Source organism: Callorhinus ursinus, unplaced genomic scaffold, assembly GCF_003265705.2.
Source record: "Callorhinus ursinus isolate GAN/ISIS: 27379988/994484 unplaced genomic scaffold, GSC_fseal_2.0 scaffold22, whole genome shotgun sequence".
NCBI classification, from domain to species: domain Eukaryota; kingdom Metazoa; phylum Chordata; class Mammalia; order Carnivora; family Otariidae; genus Callorhinus; species Callorhinus ursinus.
In genome coordinates this window covers 26,797,079-26,818,067 of record NW_027397084.1, presented here as the reverse complement: position 1 = coordinate 26,818,067, position 20,989 = coordinate 26,797,079, and the positions used below count along the sequence as shown (strand labels likewise).

Sequence of the window (20,989 nt, the reverse complement as noted above, 5' to 3'; positions counted from 1 at the left end):
CTCTCTGTCAAATAAATAAAATCTTTAAAAAAAAGAAAAGAAAATGAAATGAGAGCTCCTTGGGGCGCCTGGGTGGCTCAGTTGTTAAGCATCTGCCTTCAGCTCAGGTCATGGTCCCAGGGTCCCGGGATCGAGACCCGCATCGGGCTCCCTGCTTGGCAGGAAGCCTGCTTCTCCCTCTCCCACACCCCCTGCTTGTGTTCCCTCTCTCGCTGTGTCTCTTTCTGTCAAATAAATAAATAAAATCTTTAAAAAAAAAAAAAAAAGAAAATGAAATGAGAGCTCCTAAAGGGAAGGGAAGGCCACTCTGAGGGAAACACCACTTAAACGATGAGAAGGAGCCAGCCATGGGAGGACCCCAGGAGAAGGAAGAGCGGGTTTAAGCCCTGAAGCACCATGGAGCTGGGAGTGCTCCAGATGGAGCCGAGGGGGAGCCAAGAAAGGGCAGCCTCAGTGAGGTGAGAGATGGAGGCCAAGGCCAAGTCACCCAGTGCAGAAACTATTAGAGAATTTTAAGCAAGTAAGTGACCTGATTTTAACATTTTCCAAAGATACCTTCTATTGGAATGCCTGGGTGGCTCAGTCAGTTAAGCGTCTGCCTTCCACTCAGGTCATGATCCCGGAGTCCCGGGATCAAGTCCCACATCAGGCTCCCTGCTCAGCGGGGAGCCTGCTTCTCCCTCTGCCTGCCGCTCCCCCTGCTTGTGCTCGCTCTCTCTCTGACAAATAAATAAATAAAATCTTAAAAAACAAATGTCCCTTTTATTATATGTGGAGGTTGTATCGAAGGGGAGAGGATAGTGAAGCAGAGAGTTTTCTAAGAGAAAGCCCCTGGAGTTGTCCAGCTGAGCAATGACGGTGTGCGAGTGGAAGGATTCACCACGGGATGGAAAGAGCGAAGAACCTCCCATTTGTGTCTGAGGCAGATGGACAGGGTTTACTTGTTGACTGTGGACCCTAACTCCCCGGTCAGATGCAACTAACTGTATACACTATAGCTAACAGTTACTGGGCATTTACTGTGTTAAAGTGCTAAAATATCTTATTTCATCTTCAAAACAGCCCCCATGAAGTTGGTACTTTATTACCCCTATCTTACAGGTGGGAAAACAGGCCCAAAGCAGGAGGCAGGACTCAGAGCCTGGGTGTGACCACCTCCATAGCTGGCACTGTAACCGGGGGTTTCTGTCCCCCAAGGTGGGGCTGGCCTACCTCACAGAAGTAGTGCTCTTCATGCCTCTGGGAGCTTGCAAGACTATGTGGCCTTTAGAGAACCATGCTTTTTCTGCCTTCTGGCCCTCTACACCTTCTAACAACCAGCACGTGTGAGGAAGGCTCCCAAGCATCAAGGAGATGCAGCCCCGCCCCGCCCCACCCCGCCCCCCCCCACCCCCCCGGCCGAGGATGGCTTGGAAATACTGCAGATTGGCGCTCAGCCTGGCTAGGGCTGGCCTGAGGGACCAGCACTCCTTTTGAGGAAAAAAAAAAAAAATAGATACCGAGGATTTTTTTCATTTTTTAGGAACCTCTGCTAACCCAGAGCAAAGTATCTAGAACACAACTCAACTTATCTTTAAGGGATGATTTTATCATTTTATCAGTCCTTAAATGGTTCAAACTAGAAAATTCACTTTTTTTTTATAGCACTGATATTTGACTAGCGAACATTACAATTCATACAGCATATAAAATATGGAATTATGGGGCACTTTCTAAAATATTTTACTTTATTTTATTAAATTAGCCCAAAGAATGTGTATCAAATTACAAAGCAACAGTATAGTTCCTACCTACTTTCTACTTGAAGCCAGTCGCACTGAATTTTGAATACAAGTCAGAATCTTGTTTTTAAAAGGTGCCGTTAAATTATGACAATCCGAAATATTTTTCCTGTCCTTAAGTATAACCATTATGGCAATGTGTAAAATCTCATTTTTCTTTTTAGCATGGCACACACTGTACCACAGAGGGCACTCGATACCACTTCTTAAACCTAATTACAATAGAACTTGAAAAAAGCAGCTCTTGTATTTGTGTTTAAATATGACTGATCCACAAATATACGTATGAAGGAGGATAATCTTAAATAGCTCTGTATGCAAAGTACCAATTGGTAGATCTCTGAGAACTTCCTGAAGACCTAACCACATCCCAGTCATGCAGGGCCTGGCTCTAATCTGAGGGAAAATACACCACTCTCTCCCTCCCCACAGCAACACTCAGTTCACACTCAGCTCCGATTCCAATCCCTGGTCTCCCTCAGTTTGTCCTCTCCTGCAGCACATGGTTCCTGACTCACAACCCCCTTCCTCCCTTCCAGCTCTTATCTCTGCCAGCCTACCCTAGGGAGAGCTTTGGACCCTGACCAGCTCATCCTCTTGGGATTCCACATCTTAGAGCTCACTGTGGTCTAAGCTGACACTTCAGATTCTAACCTTTGCTGTCTCCTTCCCTATAAGAGCCCATGCTCCCCCTTTACTATTTTATCAGAAGCCCCATTGAGACCTCTTGCATACTGGCCAAGTTCAATCATCTTGGCCAATTCCTGGACCTTTTCCATCCTAAGCTTATGGCTTTTAACAACCTAAAAATGTTGTAAAGTAAACTTATCCCATATCGATCTGAGGAAGAACATGAATTCCAGAACCAGATCACCTGGGAGTAATCATGGGTAAGTTATATAACCTCCCTGTGCCTCAGTTTCCTCATCTGTAAAATGGAAAAAATATCAGTACACCCATCTCCTAGGGTCTTTGTAAGAATTAAGTGAAAACATAGGGCGCCTGGGTGGCACAGTCAGTTAAGCATCTGACTCTTGGTTTCAGCTCAGGTCATGACTCAGGGTCGTGAGATCCAGCCCTGCATAGGGCTCCATGCTCAGTGCAGAGTCTGCTTAAGATTCTACCTCCCTCTCTCTCTGCCCCTCCCCCCATCGTGCACACACTCATGCACACTCGCTTGTGTGTGTTCTCTCTCTCTCTCAAATAAATAAATAAATAAACAGGTAATTTTAAGGAGGGAAAAAAAGAACTAAATGAAAACATTTGTAAAGCCTTTAAACAGGGTTCCTTATTACCATTGTAACGTAAAATTTAGTTTAGGATAAACAAGTCCTTACATAATGAGGGAACCTGGAAGAAAAGCTCACATCAAAATAGTGTCTTTAAGCTTTCTAATTCTTAACTGTGGAGAAGTTTTAGCAAAACCACCAACAGCTTGCCTCGATTTGCATTTAACCCATTCCTTCCAAAAAATAAATAAATAAAACACTTAGGAGTTGGGAAGTGTTGACTTGATTTTTAGATTATACTGAACAAGGGTAGGTTTTTTTTAGCATTTTGCATAAACCATTCTAATCCTCATGAGTTTGAGGGGCAGCAGGTCTCCCAAACTGTGTAGACAGATAAACTCAGCCACAAAGAGATTTTGCTAGAAGTCCCCTAACATGGAAGCACAAAACGGAGCCTTTAACTTTGGGTGGCTGGCTTCTGGAGTATTTGAGGAAATCAAACTTACGTTATTATGATTAAAAATGTTTTTGTCTAAGTATGGACATTAAGCACATGAACGCTGGGGTGAGGCAGTGAGTTCAAATCCCAGCTCTGCCACTCACTTGCTATGTGACCCTGGGCAAGTTAATTAACTTTTCTGTGCCTCAGTTTCCTCACCTGTAAAAACAGGAGGGCAATACTAACACTATTAGCATTAAATGAGACATTAGGTATAAAGTGCTTCGAACACTGCCTGGCACATATAAGCACTCAGCTAATGACAACTGTTGTTATTTGCAAGGTGTAGACACAAAGCATCTGGTATCTGTGAACAGTATCAGCCTCTCTAGGAGTCAGGGGACAGTAACCACCAGTGTGGCATCTTCTGATGCCCTCCTGTGCCCTCCTAACTCCCACCTACCTGACACTTTAAATGCACTGAGAAGGTACCCACCCCATGACGGCCCAAGTGTGTCTATACAGACTGTCTTCCCTGAACAGGGAATTCCTTGAGAAGAAACGCCCTGACCTTCCTCTGTTTCCTCAGCCACAGAGCTGACGCCGGCACCAACAGATACTCCATAAATGTGTGATGAATAAATGAACACTCAGTCCTCTAGATTTTTTGGTAGATTTAAATGTCAGGTCCCTTCTTAAAATACAAACCCTTCTAGACATTAACTCCTTAACATGTTAGCAGCAATTAGTGACAATTAGCTGCAGGAAGAAGAGTGACAGCTTCCCACGGCTTGTACTTGTAGCACATTTCAACACCATCTAGTCCTACAATCACACATCAAAGACAAATCGGTCTATACTGAAATAAGGTCTAGAGTGGACTCTCCTCAAAAAAAAAAAAAAAGAAAGAAAAATTTACAGATGAAAGTATATTTCTAAAATGCTTACCTTGCCTCATAAATGAAAGGGCTTTTTCTTTTAAGTTTTCTGTCAGTTGTCTCTTTTTAGTCAGGTAATCCAAAACATAAATATTGGGAGCAAAATTTATCATGTTCTGTTCACCACAGCCATAAGGCATCCGAATCAATGAGGCTAAGCCATTGATGGAAGAACCAAGGATATCTCCTGAAAGCACAAGATATTCGATACAATCAGCAAATAGTCCTGGTGCCCAGGAGACTTCTGCAGAGTCCAGAAGGTGGCTGACATTGAAGCGATGATTATTCCACTGCTTGGAACAGACGACAGACTTTACGTCAAGCTCTTAGGAAGATTGGTCAAATAAATAGCTGACAGCACAGTGGCACCAAACTCATAGATGATGGGACAAATCAGACTTTTAGCTCAGGTGAAGATGGGGCATACTCCAGGCAAAAAAATAAGCTTAAAAAATCATTCTTCAACAAAAATGTCAGGAATTGACCATTAGGAAACCATCATTTTTATATAGGAAAGAAATGTTTTATTAGTAGTATTCTTCACCTAACTAGAACTTCACTCTGATTTCTTACTAATACACTACAAACACTTGAGAAATGATTTTTTTTCACTCTGATTTCTTACTAATACACTACAAACACTTGAGAAATGATTTTTTTTTTAAGGGCAAGGATTGTCATATTTTTCAATGTGTTCTCTTTAGCAAAAACAAAGTAGAATTAACACATAAAAGTATTTCAGTGAATTTCAGGATCAAAAAGGATTAGGAATATTCTTCAAAGTTAGTAATATACAATTAAACAACATTCCTGTTTAAAAGACACCTTGGGGCGCCTGGGTGGCTCAGTCGTTAAGCGTCTGCCTTCGGCTCAGGTCATGATCCCAGGGTCCTGGGATCGAGCCCCGCATCGGGCTCCCTGCTCAGTGGGAAGCCTGCTTCTCCCTCTCCCACTCCCCCTGCTTGTGTTCCCTCTCTCGCTGTGTCTCTCTCTGTGTCAAATAAATAAATAAAATCTTAAAAAATAATAATAAATAATAAAAGACACCTCTAGGGGCGCCTGGGTGGCTCAGGTCATGATCCCAGGGTCCTGGGATCCAGTCCCGCATCGGGCTCCCTGCTCAGCGGGAAGCCTGCTTCTCCCTCTCCCACTCCCCCTGCTTGTGTTCCCTCTCTTGCTGTGTCTCTGTAAAATAAATTAATAAAATCTTTTAAAAATAAATAAATAAATAAATAAAAAGAAGACACCTCTACCCACATTCTAACACTATGACTCAGGGAAACAAGTAAAACTTCAGAAATACAGGGGCTGAGTTCTAATTCTGACCCCACTGTGAGGGGCGCCTGGGTGTTCTCAGTCAATTAAGCCTTTGCCTTAAGTGTCTGCCTTCAGGCTCAGGTCATGATCCCGGAGTCCTGGGATCAAGTTCCGCATCAGGTTCCCCACTCAGCTGGGCGTCTGCTTCTCCCTCTGCTGCTCCCCCTGCTTGTGCTCTCTCTCACACACACACAAATAAATAAAATCTTTAAAAAAAAAAAATCAACCCTCAAGAGTATTTCAATAACCAAAGATAGACTCATTCCAATGTAAGGAGTGGTGGAATACATTTGAAATTCAAGGCTTCTTCCCTGTGTGTGTGTGTACTGGATCCCCCCATGTGTATGCTGCACCTCCCAGCATCCCAACACTATGGGAGAATTCATTCCCCTGAGTAGAGAGCTTATTTAATTCTTCTTAAGAATTATACCTAAGGCTCCCAAAAAGTCCTCTACAGAGGGACTGGTTGTTTGAGTTATAATGGAGAGCATTACACCTATGAGTGTAATGAGAAGATTTAAAAGAATCTCTAAAAAAGTGCCTTAGGTCCTGACATCTTGAAAACCTAATAAACTATTTAGATTCACTAATCTTCATTAATCTAAATATTTCCTTCAGTTATTTGTGAAGCACAGCTATATAAACAAATCGTTTGTGTGGAAGCTATGTTTAACAATTGACAAAAAAATACTTTTGGGTTGCCAGAAGGTGATTAGGAGAGGGTGAAGTCATTGGGTTGCTTCCTGCTGTAAAGGTTATCTGCCTCCCTCACAGACAACTGCTCTAGGCAACAGTACTCAACCTTTGGTCATCAGAAGCACTTGTGAAACCTTTTCAAAATATACACACCCTAGCCAGAGCTTAAGAAATTCTGATTCTGATTGCACCTGGATGGCTCAGTTGTTAGGCATCTGCCTTCAGCCCAGGTCGTGATCCCCAAGTCAGGCTCCTTGCTCAGCAGGAGGCCTGTTTCTCCCTCTCCCACTCCCCCTGCTTGTGTTCCCTCTCTCCCTGTGTCTCTCTCTGTCAAATAAATAAATAAATAATCTAAAAAAAAAAAAAAAAAAAGAAATTCTGATTGTGTAGGTTGAAAGTGGAACCTGTGTTTTTACAAAGCTCCATAGAAGATTCTGATTATGTACCCGAGGTCGAGAGCCACGGAGGACAGAAGCTCTGCTCTTAGAAATAACCCCTCCCTCCAGCCACATTATAGTGGGTCCTGCTACCCAAAGAGTGGTCTATCCACCGGAAACATCAGCATCAACTGGGAACTTGTTAGAAATACACAACCCAAGGCCCTACCCCAGGCCTACTACACCAGCATCTTCCTTTAAATGAGATGCCCACATGATTCAATGCACACTGCAATTAAGAACTGGCCTAGGACACATATCTGCTAGTCTTTCTATTGTAATCATCAGTTGGTACCAACTAAAAATTTTTGCAACCTCTTCTCATTAGGACTAAATAAGAAAATACACCTATAAATAGATTTAAAAGTACATGTATAGTCATATACTAATAAACCAGTAGTGATGGTGATATACTGTATTCTTACCAATTGCAGTGATCTGAACTCGTTCACTACCACTCACTGTGTTGGGAGGAAATGAGAAACTCAAAGTTTTCAGGGAAGTTTGTAACTTGTTGTCAGTCAAGTCTAACAAGATAGATTGTGAAAATGATTTCTCTATTCCTTCAGCCTGTTGGAAAAAAAGGAACACGATTAACATCATCTCTACTCATCTGTTTACAAAGAACTTTATGCAAATAATAAGATAAACATCTTGCCTGTTGTGTCCGCAGTATGTGTACAATTAGATAAATACTGTTTTTGATTCCTGCTTCAAATCTGTTAATAAATGTTTACTTTCTAGTTAAAGTAAACAAAACATTTCATGAAATGGCAATTGAAATGACAAAGGAGAAGATGCAAAGGTGATGAGCAAAACCCTCTGAGGTAAATCATATTATTATCCAAAGAGAGATTAAATATCTTGTCCAAAGTCACACTTGACAGAGCTGGGATATGAACCTAGGGCTGTCTCCCCGCAGAACACAAGTGTTCATCCACTAGGCGGAGTTGTCTTTTTCTGCATAAGACCTTCTCTAAAAAAAAAAAAAAAATCTACAAAATCTCTTCTAACTGTATTGAGGAATTCCAAAATTCAAAATCTACATATCAACTTGGCATGATTTAACAGGACCCCAATGTAACAGTTGCTAAATGTAATTGACGGCAAAAGAGATTTGCTATATGGGCATACCATAAAGTTAAAGAGGAAATTGGCAATTACTTCCAAAACATACTATATATCTTTACATACAGATGAGAAAACAATCAGACAATACCAGGAGGATGGAGGAGATGACCTACTAGATCTTGCCAACAAATTTAACCAAGAGAAAAACCATCTTTTGTTTCATTTCAATTATGGATTTCTGTTTCACTTATTCAAGACTTCAAATATTTACCTTTACTAAAATCCTCTGGGTGACAGCATCAGAAGCAGCAGGTGAAATGGCTATGACTGTGATAGGAATTTCTCCCAGATGCGTGGGCTTGACCGGGAAAAGAACAGTTGCCCCATCCTCACTGGGGACCAGAATGGTCTGCTGGTGTCCTGTGGCATTTATTTCATTTGAAGCCATTAGAATATCAAATTTGTCACTTTTCTGAATGATTACTTTAACCTGGAAGGAAAATTGTCAAAAGTTTTATATAATAAATGCTCCTCAGGAAATTGTTGTTTTATCACCACGTTAAGTACTGTGAGGTGCAAGACTAGAGAAAGATGAGACAGAGATGCAGCCAAGGACAGGATGAGAGCATTATCAGGGAAAACTTCATTTCTCTATGCTCTCCTCCTCCACTCCTTGCCAACCGCAAGGAGCACAGAATGCCAGTGAGAAGAAGCAACACCTTCCAGATGCAAGGGGACTAGGAAAAAGTACAGGCAGGCAGGAAAGAGAAAGACCTGCCTCAGAGACAGCAAGGAAGTCATGCGCCTAAAGCGGAAAACCTGTGCTGGGAATGAAGAGAATGTATAGATGCTAATACTATCCTTAGACATTAATAAGTAGAAGAAATCGTATGTTTATTTTCAGTCTCTCAGAAATGTATAAAATGTTTAGATTCCCAGATACCCAAACATTAACAACCCAAGCCCTGTGCGTTTTCTCCATTCTTTCCTGAAGTGTGAATGGTTAACAAAACCTTTAATATATTACCTCAGTGGCATCTTTCAAATAATTGAATATGGTTACTTCCAAAGCAAATTCTTCACCTCTGATAACAGAGTAGGGAAGATTCAAAAAAATGAAAAATGGTTGGAAGGCTTGTAGCTGGAAAGAACACAATGAATACATATTTTATTCAAGTCAAAATACTTCACACTTCATGTAATTAAAAGCACATCTCACAAAACCTGTGAAGCTTATAATTCCACAAAGAAATGTCCACTTGCCTATCAAAGGAAAACAAACAGCCAACTTAGCCCAAGTCAGTGATGATAAATTGATGTGCTTTATGTTATTTAACTACATTTTATTAAGTGCCTACTAGGATCCAGGGACTTTATTTTTTTATCATTTTATTTTATTTTCATCATGATGCATATACTCTTTAATCCCCACCCTTATTTCCCCCATCCCCACACCCATCTCCCCTCTGGTAACCATCCGTTTGTTCTATAGTTAAGAGACTGTTTCTTGGTTGTCTTTTTTTTTTCCTTTGTTCATTTGTTTTGTCTCTTACATTCCACATATGAGTGAGATCATATGGTATTTGCCTTTCTCTGACCAATTTATTTTGCTTTAGCATTATACTCTCTAGCTCTATGCATGTTTTTGCAATGGCAAGATTTCATTCTTTTTATGGCTGAATAATATTCCACATTATTATTATGTATATACCACATCTCCTTTATCCATTCATCTATTGGTGGACACTTGGGCTGCTTCCATAGTTTAGCTATTGTTGATAATGCTACATGGGGGTGCATGTAACCCTTTGATTTAGTGTTTTTGTATTTTGGGGGTAAATATCCAATAATGTGATTCCTGGATCATAGGGTAGTTCTATTTTTAGTCTTTTGAGGAACCTCCATACTGTTTTCCACAGTGGCTACACCAATTTTCATTCCCACCAACAATGCAAGAGGGTTCCTTTTTCTCCACATCCTCACCAAGACTTGTTGTTTCTTGTGTTTTTGGTTTTAGCCATTCTGACAGGTGTGAGGTGGTATCTCATTGCAGTTTTGATTTGCATTTCCCTGATGATCTGTGATGTTGGGCATCTTTTCACGTGTCTGTTGGCCATCTGTATGTCTTCTTGGGAGAAATGTCTGTTCATGTCCTCTGCCCATTTTTTTAATTGGATTATTTGGTTTTGAGGTACAGAGTTTATCAGTTCTTTATAGATTTTGGATACTAAACCTTTATCGGATATGTTATTTGCAAATCTCTTCTCCCATTCAGTGGGTTGCCTTTTAGTTTTGTTAATGTTTCCTTCACTGTGCAGAAACTTTTTACTTTGATGTAGTCCCAACAGTTTATAGGTACTTTACACAAATTATTTCATTTAATCCATACAACTCCTATGAGGCAGGTTCTATGTTCATATTTTACAGAAAAGAAATCTGAAGTTCAGAGATCTCTGTATCTAGGACAAGGTCACATCACTAGTAAATGAAGGAACCAGAAAAGGACCCCAGCATGTCTGATGCCAAAGCCAAGCTCCTCACCTACTACACTATTATGACTCCAGCCATCTGCTTTAAAAGCCACTGGCCAAATCCAACAGGCCCTGTTTGAGACTTAAGTCTAGATGGAAAGTCTAGATGATGTTCTGCTTACTACCTTCTAACATATATATGCGCATGTACTTTCTCATCGGTGACCCAATTCTGAGATTGTTGGCCAAATCCTACAGGGAAGCTGAACTGCTACCCTGCCTCTGAAAATAAAACTTTATTAGTTTAAGCCAATGGCTGTCACTGGCAGCAATAATTCCCCCTAGAGGTTTACTTAGACATTTGTGGCAGTGCCTTAGATTGTCACAATGACTGAAGGGTAGGGGGTGAAAGTCTGTGATGCTCTGGACAGTCCCAGAGGATGAAAAATTGTCCCACATCCCTCTTGATTCTTGAATGTCTCTTCAGACATTCCCGTAAAGTACCTGCTTATAATGACCTGAACTTACAACCTAATTCCAACTTATATATAAACCCAAAGCATTTTTCAATACACAGTAAATTTTTCACAAATAGAACTATTTCATCAATCAACAGAAGACCGCCCTTTGTTTAGTTTGTAACTCTACCAAAAGTTGTTCATGGTTTCAAAGACCGACATCACCACAGGCAGTACCGCTGACAGTTTCTGAGATGCTAAAACAATATGTGTATATCAAACTTCACTTGCAGCTGTTACACACAGGGTGATTCTATGCATGGACTAAATACTTAAAGATATATGTCTTCTAGTACAGCTATGTCTGACCACTTATATAGTGTATTATATACTATTTTACTACACATTACTTCCCTTTTATTTCTCCTTACTATTTCACTTAAGGCATCATATTGATTTTTTAATTGAATATATAGGTACACCATATTTGCTATGAATTGCATTCCAGATGGTAAAGGGGAAAACAAAATATCTGTTATGAAAAGGTGGCTTCAGGTATGACAGAGGTGAGAGCTACTGGTCTAAGACCAAACATTCTCATTATATTCCTCTTGCAAGCGACAGGTTTAGGAAGTAACATGTGATGCAATTTGACCAGAAATGGGAAGGCATGTCTGCTAGGGTACATCTTGAGAAGGTCTGCCCACCCTCTCCAGAGGGAATACACAGAAACTCTCTCTCTTCTGGCCTTTGGAAATAGCTGGATTCAGTCCATAATGAAGTTTTTATCCAAATCTTCATATGGACGTAGCACATTTAGGAGTTTAATACAGCTCACATTTTAAAGTATGAAACCGATGAAAAACAAAAAGGAAAAGCCAAGGAATCTCTAAACACTAATCAACATCATAAGCAATCATTTTTTAAAAATCCATTGAAGTGTTCACACTTCCTTTGCTCTGGGCACTTTAACATTTGCAAGCAGGTCTTTAATATACTACCTCCACTGGAGTACTTGTTAGTCCAAGACCTAAGTCTTCAGAGATCACAAAAGCAGTGGCTACCCAAGAAGTGATAGAATCAGGCACAGTAACTTCAAATTCTTGGTAAAGCCTAGAACTGAAGTCAAGATAAAAATAAAAATCATAACACACCAAGGACTGACATATTTCAAAAAAGTCAACATAACCTAAACTATTTTTAGAAGTTTCAATTTTCCAAATTATTTACATATCTAAATTTTTTTAAGTAAGCATTAAACAGTAGACCCCAAATTCTCAAGGAATAGGTCACTTAGTAAGGCCAAAACACTGCATCCTGACCCATATTCCACTAAAAGCTTTCTATAATGTTTATACCTTTAGAATGACCATTATTATCATAAATGTTGTATATAGATAACAAATATCTACTTTCAAATTTAACTCAATTTATTTCTGTCAATTTGCATAAAAGTTTCCCTCTGTATCTCGGTCAATGTCATTTTTTTTTGAGGTTTGATTCGTGTCTTATTTCAAGTTTACACAAATGGCGGACTATAAAATATGTGAAGATTTCATGATTCATCTGCTCAGTCATCAGGCCAGATAGCTCAGGGTTTGTCAATTAAGCCAAATCCTCCCACCACCTGCACTCCTTCCTGTGGCTCACAGGGATGTCTGACAAGGAGCCACAAGGTAGAGAGAGTAAGTGCTTCCCACCCCAAGGCAATAAGCGTACTCTCAGCACTTTTCTCAAACAAAAACCATGAAACTTCAAGGAAGTTAAAAACACCCTTCATTAGAAGAAGGTCGATCCTCTCCTTAATGATACTCTCACTGCCCCAGTTTGCGTGTGGCTTTATTAAACACTACATATTTAAATACAATAAATATCATTCTAAAATGAAAACCTCTTGGTCTACTTCGTTGTTCAACACAATAGGTTTGTACCTCAACACTAGCAAGAACACAAAACTTATTTAAAACCAACACTAAACAAAATAGGTATAAGCAAAGAACGTTATAAATCTTTACCCCATGTTGGTGTCTAGCCAAATCCAAGTCTCTGGAAAATGCTTTCTGATACGTGGGTTGCTAACCGAAGAAAAGTCATGAAAATCTACCAAGTATCCTTCTGTTTCCTCCGCAAACCTCTCAGCAAATTCTACGCTGTCATCTAAAAATCAACATTGACAACTGTTAGGAAAAAAGTCACTGTAGAGGATGATTGTACTCTTAGTCCGTAGAACCGCAACACCTCTCAGCTGAATGGGACTTCAGAGTTCATCTTATTCAACCGTCTCATTTTACAGCTAAGATACCTGAGACCCCTTGAAGTCAAGTGACTTACCCAAGGCTCTGAAGCCAGTTACGGCAGCACCAAAACTAAAAAAAAAAAAAAAAAAAAAAATGTTCCTTGCCTGTACAACCAATACCTGAAAAACTACTTACAGTGCAGTTGCTAAAAAACAAGTTAAATCACATTTTTAAAGTTCCCTCCAATTTTGCTATTCCCTTTTTAGTTCTCTAGTGATCATTACCATTGGCTACACCAGCCACAAGATGCTATATTCAGTTTACTAGCTTAAAAAAAAACGTCACATTGCCATACAGACTGACACATTTCCAAAAAAGTCAATATAGCCTAAACCATTTTTGGAAGAGTTTTAATTTTCCAAATTGTTTACATATCTAAATTTTCTTAAAGTAAGCACGAAACAGTAGCTCCCAAATTCTCAAGGAACAGGTCATCTAATAAGGCCGTAACACTGCATCCTGACCCATATTCCACTAAAAGCTTTCTTTCTATTACTATCACCTACTTCTATTTTTTTTTCAACTTGTCTGTAAGTCTAAAATTATTTCAAAATAAAATGTAAACAGGGGCGCCTGGGTGGCTTAGTCAGTTAAGCATCACCTTTGGCTCAGGTCATGATCCCAGGGTCCTGGGATGGAGTCCCGCATCGGGCTCCCTGCTCAGCAGGAAGCCTGCTTCTCCCTCTGCCTCTGCCCCTCCCCCCAGCTCATGCTCTCTCTTTCTCTCTCTCTCTCAAATAAATAAATGAAATCTTAAAAAAATAAAATAAAATGCAAAACATATGATAAACTTAAGGGAGTGAAGGAATCTACAAGGTAGAAAGATAGGCATTTGAAATTTTAAAAGTAGAGCAGTGTTCCAGGGATAACATGACCTGTGGTAACTACTGAGGCCATCGTGGTGACTGCAAGACAGCACACATTAGATGGATCAACCACACGGACAGTCAAATCCCCAGGATGACAAGAGGAGTAAGACTTTGAATCTTTTGTGAGAGTCATCAATACATACAGAGATAAAGGGAAAGTAGGAGACCTAAAGGTTGATTGAAGGAACTATAACTGAAATTTTTGAGCTTCAAATGATAAATGGCTCTTAACTGAGGGTTGTTGAACAGTGATCTTGAAGTAGTCAAGATAACACTGAACACTATGGACTTAGGAACCCTGATCCAGAAGAGAAGCAGAAAAATTAATGTCAGTCACCTGAGAAGGTTTCTAAGGACACAGTATGCTAGTAAGAGCATCAGGTTTCTTCTGTGATGGGGGGAGAAATGTAGAAGAAAGTTCTGAGGAAAGGTAAAGGATACAATAAGTATTACTAGCAACAGAATGAGTATTACAGTGGAAATCAGGATTTGATAAGTAAAGATGAACAAAGATGGGTAAAAGCTGATACTGACAAAGAGAGAATGGAAAAAGATTGCTTAGAAGATGTCTAGGATGGATGATTATATGAATAAAATAACTGTATCATATTGTCTTTAATACATAGAGATCATAATGACTTCATAAAATTTTTAAGGCTATAAAATTATCTTTTTAGCTTCAGGATAGAGGCTCGGGTATCCAGTGGTGTCGAAAACCAGCCCAAAGCTGGAGAGCCTGGGGCTTAGTGTGGGGCTTATACCTGACAGGAATAGGGAACTCAGGGATAGAAACTGTGACATTAGCATAAGGTTACCTGAAAGAAAAGAGAACAACTTCTAGAGTTAACCATTCTCATTTATACACTTCCTCCAGCCAAAACATTGACTTCTTCCTAAAAGCACACTTATTATTAGTTGGGTGGCAACTCTATTTAGCAATACAGGGAAATGTACAGATGTGACCCTTCCCAGGAAGAACTCAGACTGATGAGACACATGCACGTGAGTGTGTGCGTGTGTGTGTATGCATGTGCACACACCAGCATACTTTACAGCATCTGGATTATATTCTAGGTGAGCATCAAAAAGCTAGAGAACAAAAATGTTTCAAAAATATGTTGCTCCTTTTATCTAATTCCAAAATAATAGCACAGTTTGCCATACAAATTGGAAGCACAGGATCTTCCAATGTGTCCGAAAATATAACCATCTCAAAGAACTACAGAGAGCAAATGGAAAGCATTCATTTCAAAAATCTAGATAGAAGCCCAGACAAACATTCCATGTCATGGCTCAGATGTACATTAAACGCCAAGACTTTAGGATAAGAGGGGTGCCTGGGTGGCTCAGATGGTTAAGCGTCTGCCTTCGGCTCGGGTCATGATCCCAGGGTCATGGGATCAAGCCCCACATTGGGCTCCTGGCTCAGCGAGGAGCCTGCTTCTCCCTCTGTCTCTCTCCCTGCTCATGCTTTCCCTCTCTGTATCTCTGTGTCTCAAATGAATAAATAAAATCTTTAAAAAAAAAAAAAAGACTTTAGGGTAAGAGAACAGAAAATGAAAATCATAATATCCACATCCAACCAGAAAGTATTCATACCTATATAAGTAATTTTAAATACCTGAGATGAAAGATTTAAATACTTTAAAAGCACATTGCCAGGTTTTACTTACAAACACCATCAATGTAATCCTTCAAAAGGTTTGCATCTGTCAATACCCAGAGGCCACATTCCTAGAAAAGAAAAATTTTAATTTTCTTTTTTTACATGCTTTTTTTTGTTATGTTAATCACCATACATTACATCATTAGTTTTTGACGTAGTGTTCCATGATTCATTGTTTGCGTGTGACACCCAGCGCTCCATTTAATACGTGCCCTCTTTAATACCCATCACCAGGTTAACACATCCCCCCACCTCCCTCCCCTCTAGAACCCTCAGTTTGTTTTTCAGAGTCCATCATCTCTCATGGTTCAAGTTTAAATGCTCTGTAAAATGTCACAGCAGTTTCCCATACTCTTAACTCACTCTTGTTCATTTGTTTTTATGCAAATGTGAAAGTTTTTTTTACTCTGTCTCATTTTTGAGAATTTACACATGTACATGAGCATTCTCTCTCCCTCTCATACACAGAACACACACACACACACACACACACACACTTTTTCCATTTGCTTTTAAAACTGGAAGGATGATTATCTTTCCATTTCAAATTACACTTATATAATACACTGCATTTCAGCATCACATTTAATAAAAAGTTAACATTTCATTATTCAGATAATTAATTCTGAAAGTGTTTGCAATAGTAAAAGATATTAATATCTTTTCAAATTATGTAACAAACTAAACATACCTGAAAAACTGCAAAAGAATTCATGAACATGCCTAAATAATATCCTGTGTTATAAAGTTCCAACTCATGGACCACCTAAGGAGAAGATAAAATACATGGAATGAATTGAATCGTATCAACCTGTTCTGCCCTCTGCCATATTCCTTGTATGTTACTTAGGTAACAGCCAGCCCACAAGCTTATCTAATTTGAAAATGACACAAATGGAGGAATAAAGAATATTTGAATGCCTTATTCATGATTCAATCAGCTAAAAATACATTTCTTCTTTTAACTTATTTTTACTCTGTTCAGTAATCGAGAGTTCCTAAGAAGTGTATGCTTGAGAGGGGCCTGGGTGGTTCAGTCGGTTAAGCAGCTGACTCCTGGTTTCAGCTCAGGTCATGTCTCAGGATCCTAGGATCAAGCCCTGTGCCAGTCTCCACATTCAGCAGGGAGGCTGCTTATGGATTCTCTTCTCCCTCTGCCCCTCCCCCTGCTCACTCGCACGCACATGCACTCTCTTTCTCTCTCTCTAAAATAAATAAATAAATAGGGGCACCTGGGTGGCTCAGTCGGTTAAGTGTCTGCCTTTGGCTCAGGTCCCAGCTCCCTGGCTCAGTGGGGAGTCTGCTTCTCCCTCTCTCTCTGCCCCTCCCTCTCTCGTGTGTGTGCTCTCTCTCTCTCTCTCAAATGAATAAATTAAATCTTTTTTAAAATAAATAAATAAATAAATAAATCTTTTAAAAAAAAAAGTGCATGCTTGAGTTTTGCCCAGGAAGAACTTAAATGTCACTGGCTGACTAAACCAAAACATAGGGGTCAGCATTGAAAACAACCCATACTTTTGGCAAATAAATGGGTTAAATCTGATGGTTCCCTAAGAGCTTAAAAGTAAAACACTGAATAAAAGCCAACAGCACACAGGGAGGCTCAAGAGTAGTTCTCTAGTCCCTGGAGCTTGACCCCTCCCTCTCTTTTTTTTTATTAAAGGTTCTTATTTTGTTTTTGTTTTTGTTTTAAGATTTTATTTATTTATTTGACAGAGACAGACACAGCGAGAGAGGGAACACAAGCCGGGAAGAAGCAGGCAGAGGGAGAGGGAGAAGCAGGCTTCCCACTGAGCAGGGAGCCCGATGCGGGGCTCGATCCCAGGACCCTGAGATCATGACCTGAGCCGAAGGTAGGCGCTTAACAACTGAGCCACCCAGGCACCCTTATTATTACACATTTTAGAAATAAAGAAACTGGGACTCAGAGAGATGAATTTTCTCCAGGTCACACAACTAGTGTGTGTGTGTGTGTGTGTGTGTGTGTGTGTGTGTGTGTGTGTGTGTGTGCGTGTGCGTGCGCGCGCATACATACACAGGGAAACAAAAATGAAATAATAGATTTACGAATTTAGAAACCTGGGTGCCTGGGTGGCTCAGTTGGTTAAGCGACTGCCTTCGGCTCAGGTCATGATCTTGGAGTCCCAGGATCGAGTCCTGCATCGGGCTCCCTGCTCAGCAGGGAGTCTGCTTCTCCCTCTGACCCTCTTCCCTCTCGTGCTATCTCTCATTCTCTCTCTCTCAAATAAATAAATAAAATCTTAAAAAAAAGAATTTAGAAATCCATAAAATGAGAGATATTACTAAATTCAGTTAAATCAAATGAAAAATGCTATAGACTTTTTAGAATAATGTGAATTTTTAAAAAGTCAAGAGAAAAAAAATGACCAATTAGCTTTAAAGGAGTTTTTTTTTAAAAAGGGGATTTAGAGGGGTGCCTGTGTGTCTCAGTCATTAAGTGTCTGCCTTCGGCTCAGGTCATGATCCCAGGGTCCTGGGATCGAGCCCCACATCGGGCTCCCTGCTCTGTGGGAAGTCCGCTTCTCCCTCTGACCCTCCCCCTGCTTGTGTTCCCTCTTTCGCTGTGTCTCTCTGTCAAATAAATAAATAAAATCTTTAAAAAGGGGGGGCATTTAGAAAAATTAGCTCTATAGACTGAAAATTATATATAATATTTGTCAAATGGATTAATTTACAACAAGATGACCAAATTAGCCTAAACATTTATATCTTTCCTCCTATATGTTGTTAATCACTATACTTAATCAATTAATGGACATAGGTTATATAATCTAGATTTCAACTGACAATGGCACACAAGGATATATCAAGAGCTTACAAATAAAAATGAAATGATTAATGAATAGGGGATTAGTTTATGTAACACTAGATGTTCATGTATTTCTTGGTTTATAAATTTTCTGCAGATTAACATGATTTCACTCCCTCAATATACCACAAATTCCTGATTCAGTAAGACTGTAATTATATATAACCATTATGTATAACCAAAACAGAAAGTACTTCAAAATTATCTAAAGCTATCTTCTCCAATGTCATCCAAAATTATACAAGTCAGTTTCCTAGTACTTTCTCAAGAGTCTTAAATTCAAATACAGCATGAAAATGAGGGAAAACTCTAGATGGCATCTCTCATCTAAGACAGCAAAGACACTTCACCACATGAAGCCTCTTTCCAACATAACAACCAGAATGCAAATCTTTTTTATTTGGAAGCTTTACTGATGACTGACTTATACTTAAGAGGAACTAATGAAATTCCCTTTAGATATTTGAAGTAATGCAATAAGGTTTCCTTTTTGCTCCTTGCAAAAGGAGCATTTTTGTAAGGAAAAAATAGCTAAACTCACATTTTCCATTGTAATATCATTTGAGACATTCATCAGATTCACGCTTTTGTCAACGGCTACAATACCAACTGTCGAGTCTGGCTGTGTCACAGAGATCCTGAGAGAGACTTTCTCAGATGGTTCAGCATGAGCTTTACTCCAAAACAGCTTTATCTAAGAAAGGGATAAAACAGGACTGATTTATTTGACTTTTTAAAAAGCATTACTTACATGTCTCACCAACATCAGTTCAGTGACTCAAAATCTAGCAAAGATTCTACATTTGCCTTGACTCAGGGATCATTCTAAAACCATACATAAACCTTCTACAGAGAAAGAAATTTTTTTAAAAAATTTATTAACGGTGTTTACAAGTCATGGAACCTCCCACAGTGGCATGAATCTGATTTAGCCTTCATTGCTCTACCTCTCCTCTTCCCTTTCTCCAACCGACACCCCTCAGCCCCCAGCCAATGTTAAAGAGAAGGCAGCAGTGTTGTCTGGGACACCTGGGGAAGGCCAGGATCCTGGAGGAGGAACAGGGAAGAGGAAAGAAACCAGAGATGCTCACATGCTGGTAACCTGAACTTAGAAGTGAAGTGAATCAAGTGAGAGTTCCCCCGGGGACTCACAGAACTGCCTGGGCTGGAGGCAGGGGGATGTCTTTCCAAGGGAGGAGGTGAACAGACCAAACACTAGTTAGGCCCAATGCTCTGTGTCTCCATGACCACCTGAACATCCTCTGTTCTTTACATTCATCAAAGCATGGTCCTAGCTAGTACTCCTTAAAGAGCCTCAATCATCTCAACACGGCGAAACTGAATGGCTTTGTCATGAGGCTCCTTCCTACTAGGAATGTTCATCTTGTCTAGCTCTATTTCAATAGGCCACTGATGCAGTAACTGTACCTCCTGACCAAGATAGCCTTCATGTTCCCCTTGGCTTGACTAAACATCAAACAGGCTTCTTCCTGATCATTAGCCCCCGATACTCCCTTTTCTTACAGCATTTATTTTAGAAAACTTGCAATTATAAATTCTTTCTCTGCCCCTTTGAAGTGTAAGTCCCGGCCTCTCGACAGTTTTACAACCAGGACTGTCTTTCTCAAGGACCTGGGAGTCAATCCTTTGAAATGTAGTCACCAAAACGACAGAGTCCCTGATGGATCTTTCCATCTCTGTGGAGGACAGGAGCCTAACTTACACACTGCCAGTTAGCAAACACAGATCGCCTAATCACATTGACCAATCTCCCCTTGGTGTCCTCCCGTACTTTTCCACAAGCTCATCCTCTGCTTAAAACTCTCCTGCCTTTTGTTTCAGTGAAGTTGAGTTCAATCTCTCTCCCCCTACTGCAATAGTCTTGAATAAAGACTTGCCTGTTTAACTTGTCCAGTGAAATTTTTTATAAAACTGTATCTAGTTTACTTTTAGTTTAAGTTTCTCCACCTATACCCAAAAGGAAGGGGAGGAGAGCAACATACCTTGCACTTCTCACTCTTTAATTCTATACCTCCGAGACCCCATGGCTTCAAGATGTATTTGCGTGTGGATGATTTCTAAACCTCCATCTCTTGTGCTTTCCACATCCTATCCATTTATTCCACAGTCATTATTGAACATCAAAAAGATTCACTAATTTTCTCTTGCTTAAATATAACCTCTTTTCAAATTTATAGTTTGTGAGTAATGTAATAAACATTATATAAAAAGTAAAGAAAGAGCTGTGCCTGGCTGGCTCGGTCAGTACAACATGCAACTCTTGATCTTGGGGTTGTAAGTTTGAGCCCCACGTTGGGTGTAGAGATTACTTTAAAAAAAAAGCAGAGAAATATATTTTTGCAAATATAGCTGAAACTATATTTCTTATCTTTCATATCTAAGAAATTTCTTGGAATTATGCTATTTATACACTCCGCTTCCTCAAAGCCAATAACCTCTTACATGGCTAACTTTAATACTTGGCCTCAC

General features: G+C 39.8%; 1 protein-coding gene across 4 annotated transcripts in view; it reads right to left on the bottom strand.

The window, feature by feature from the left end:
• Window positions 1-20,989, bottom strand: part of CD109 (CD109 molecule) — a 171,005-nt gene that overhangs the window by 79,305 nt on the left and 70,711 nt on the right. For all 4 annotated transcript variants that reach the window (XR_012381956.1, XM_073905229.1, XM_073905227.1 and 1 more), the window contains exons 15-23: window positions 19,041-19,193; window positions 16,361-16,435; window positions 15,677-15,737; window positions 12,853-12,994; window positions 11,839-11,956; window positions 8,936-9,049; window positions 8,180-8,398; window positions 7,263-7,407; window positions 4,398-4,574 (exon numbers count right to left, since the gene is read on the bottom strand). Coding sequence is in view for 3 of the 4 variants with exons in the window: in XM_073905229.1 (XP_073761330.1) it covers window positions 4,398-4,574; window positions 7,263-7,407; window positions 8,180-8,398; window positions 8,936-9,049; window positions 11,839-11,956; window positions 12,853-12,994; window positions 15,677-15,737; window positions 16,361-16,435; window positions 19,041-19,193 (1,204 nt within the window). In the remaining variant the exon portion in view is untranslated. The remainder of the gene's footprint in view (window positions 1-4,397; window positions 4,575-7,262; window positions 7,408-8,179; window positions 8,399-8,935; window positions 9,050-11,838; window positions 11,957-12,852; window positions 12,995-15,676; window positions 15,738-16,360; window positions 16,436-19,040; window positions 19,194-20,989) is intronic.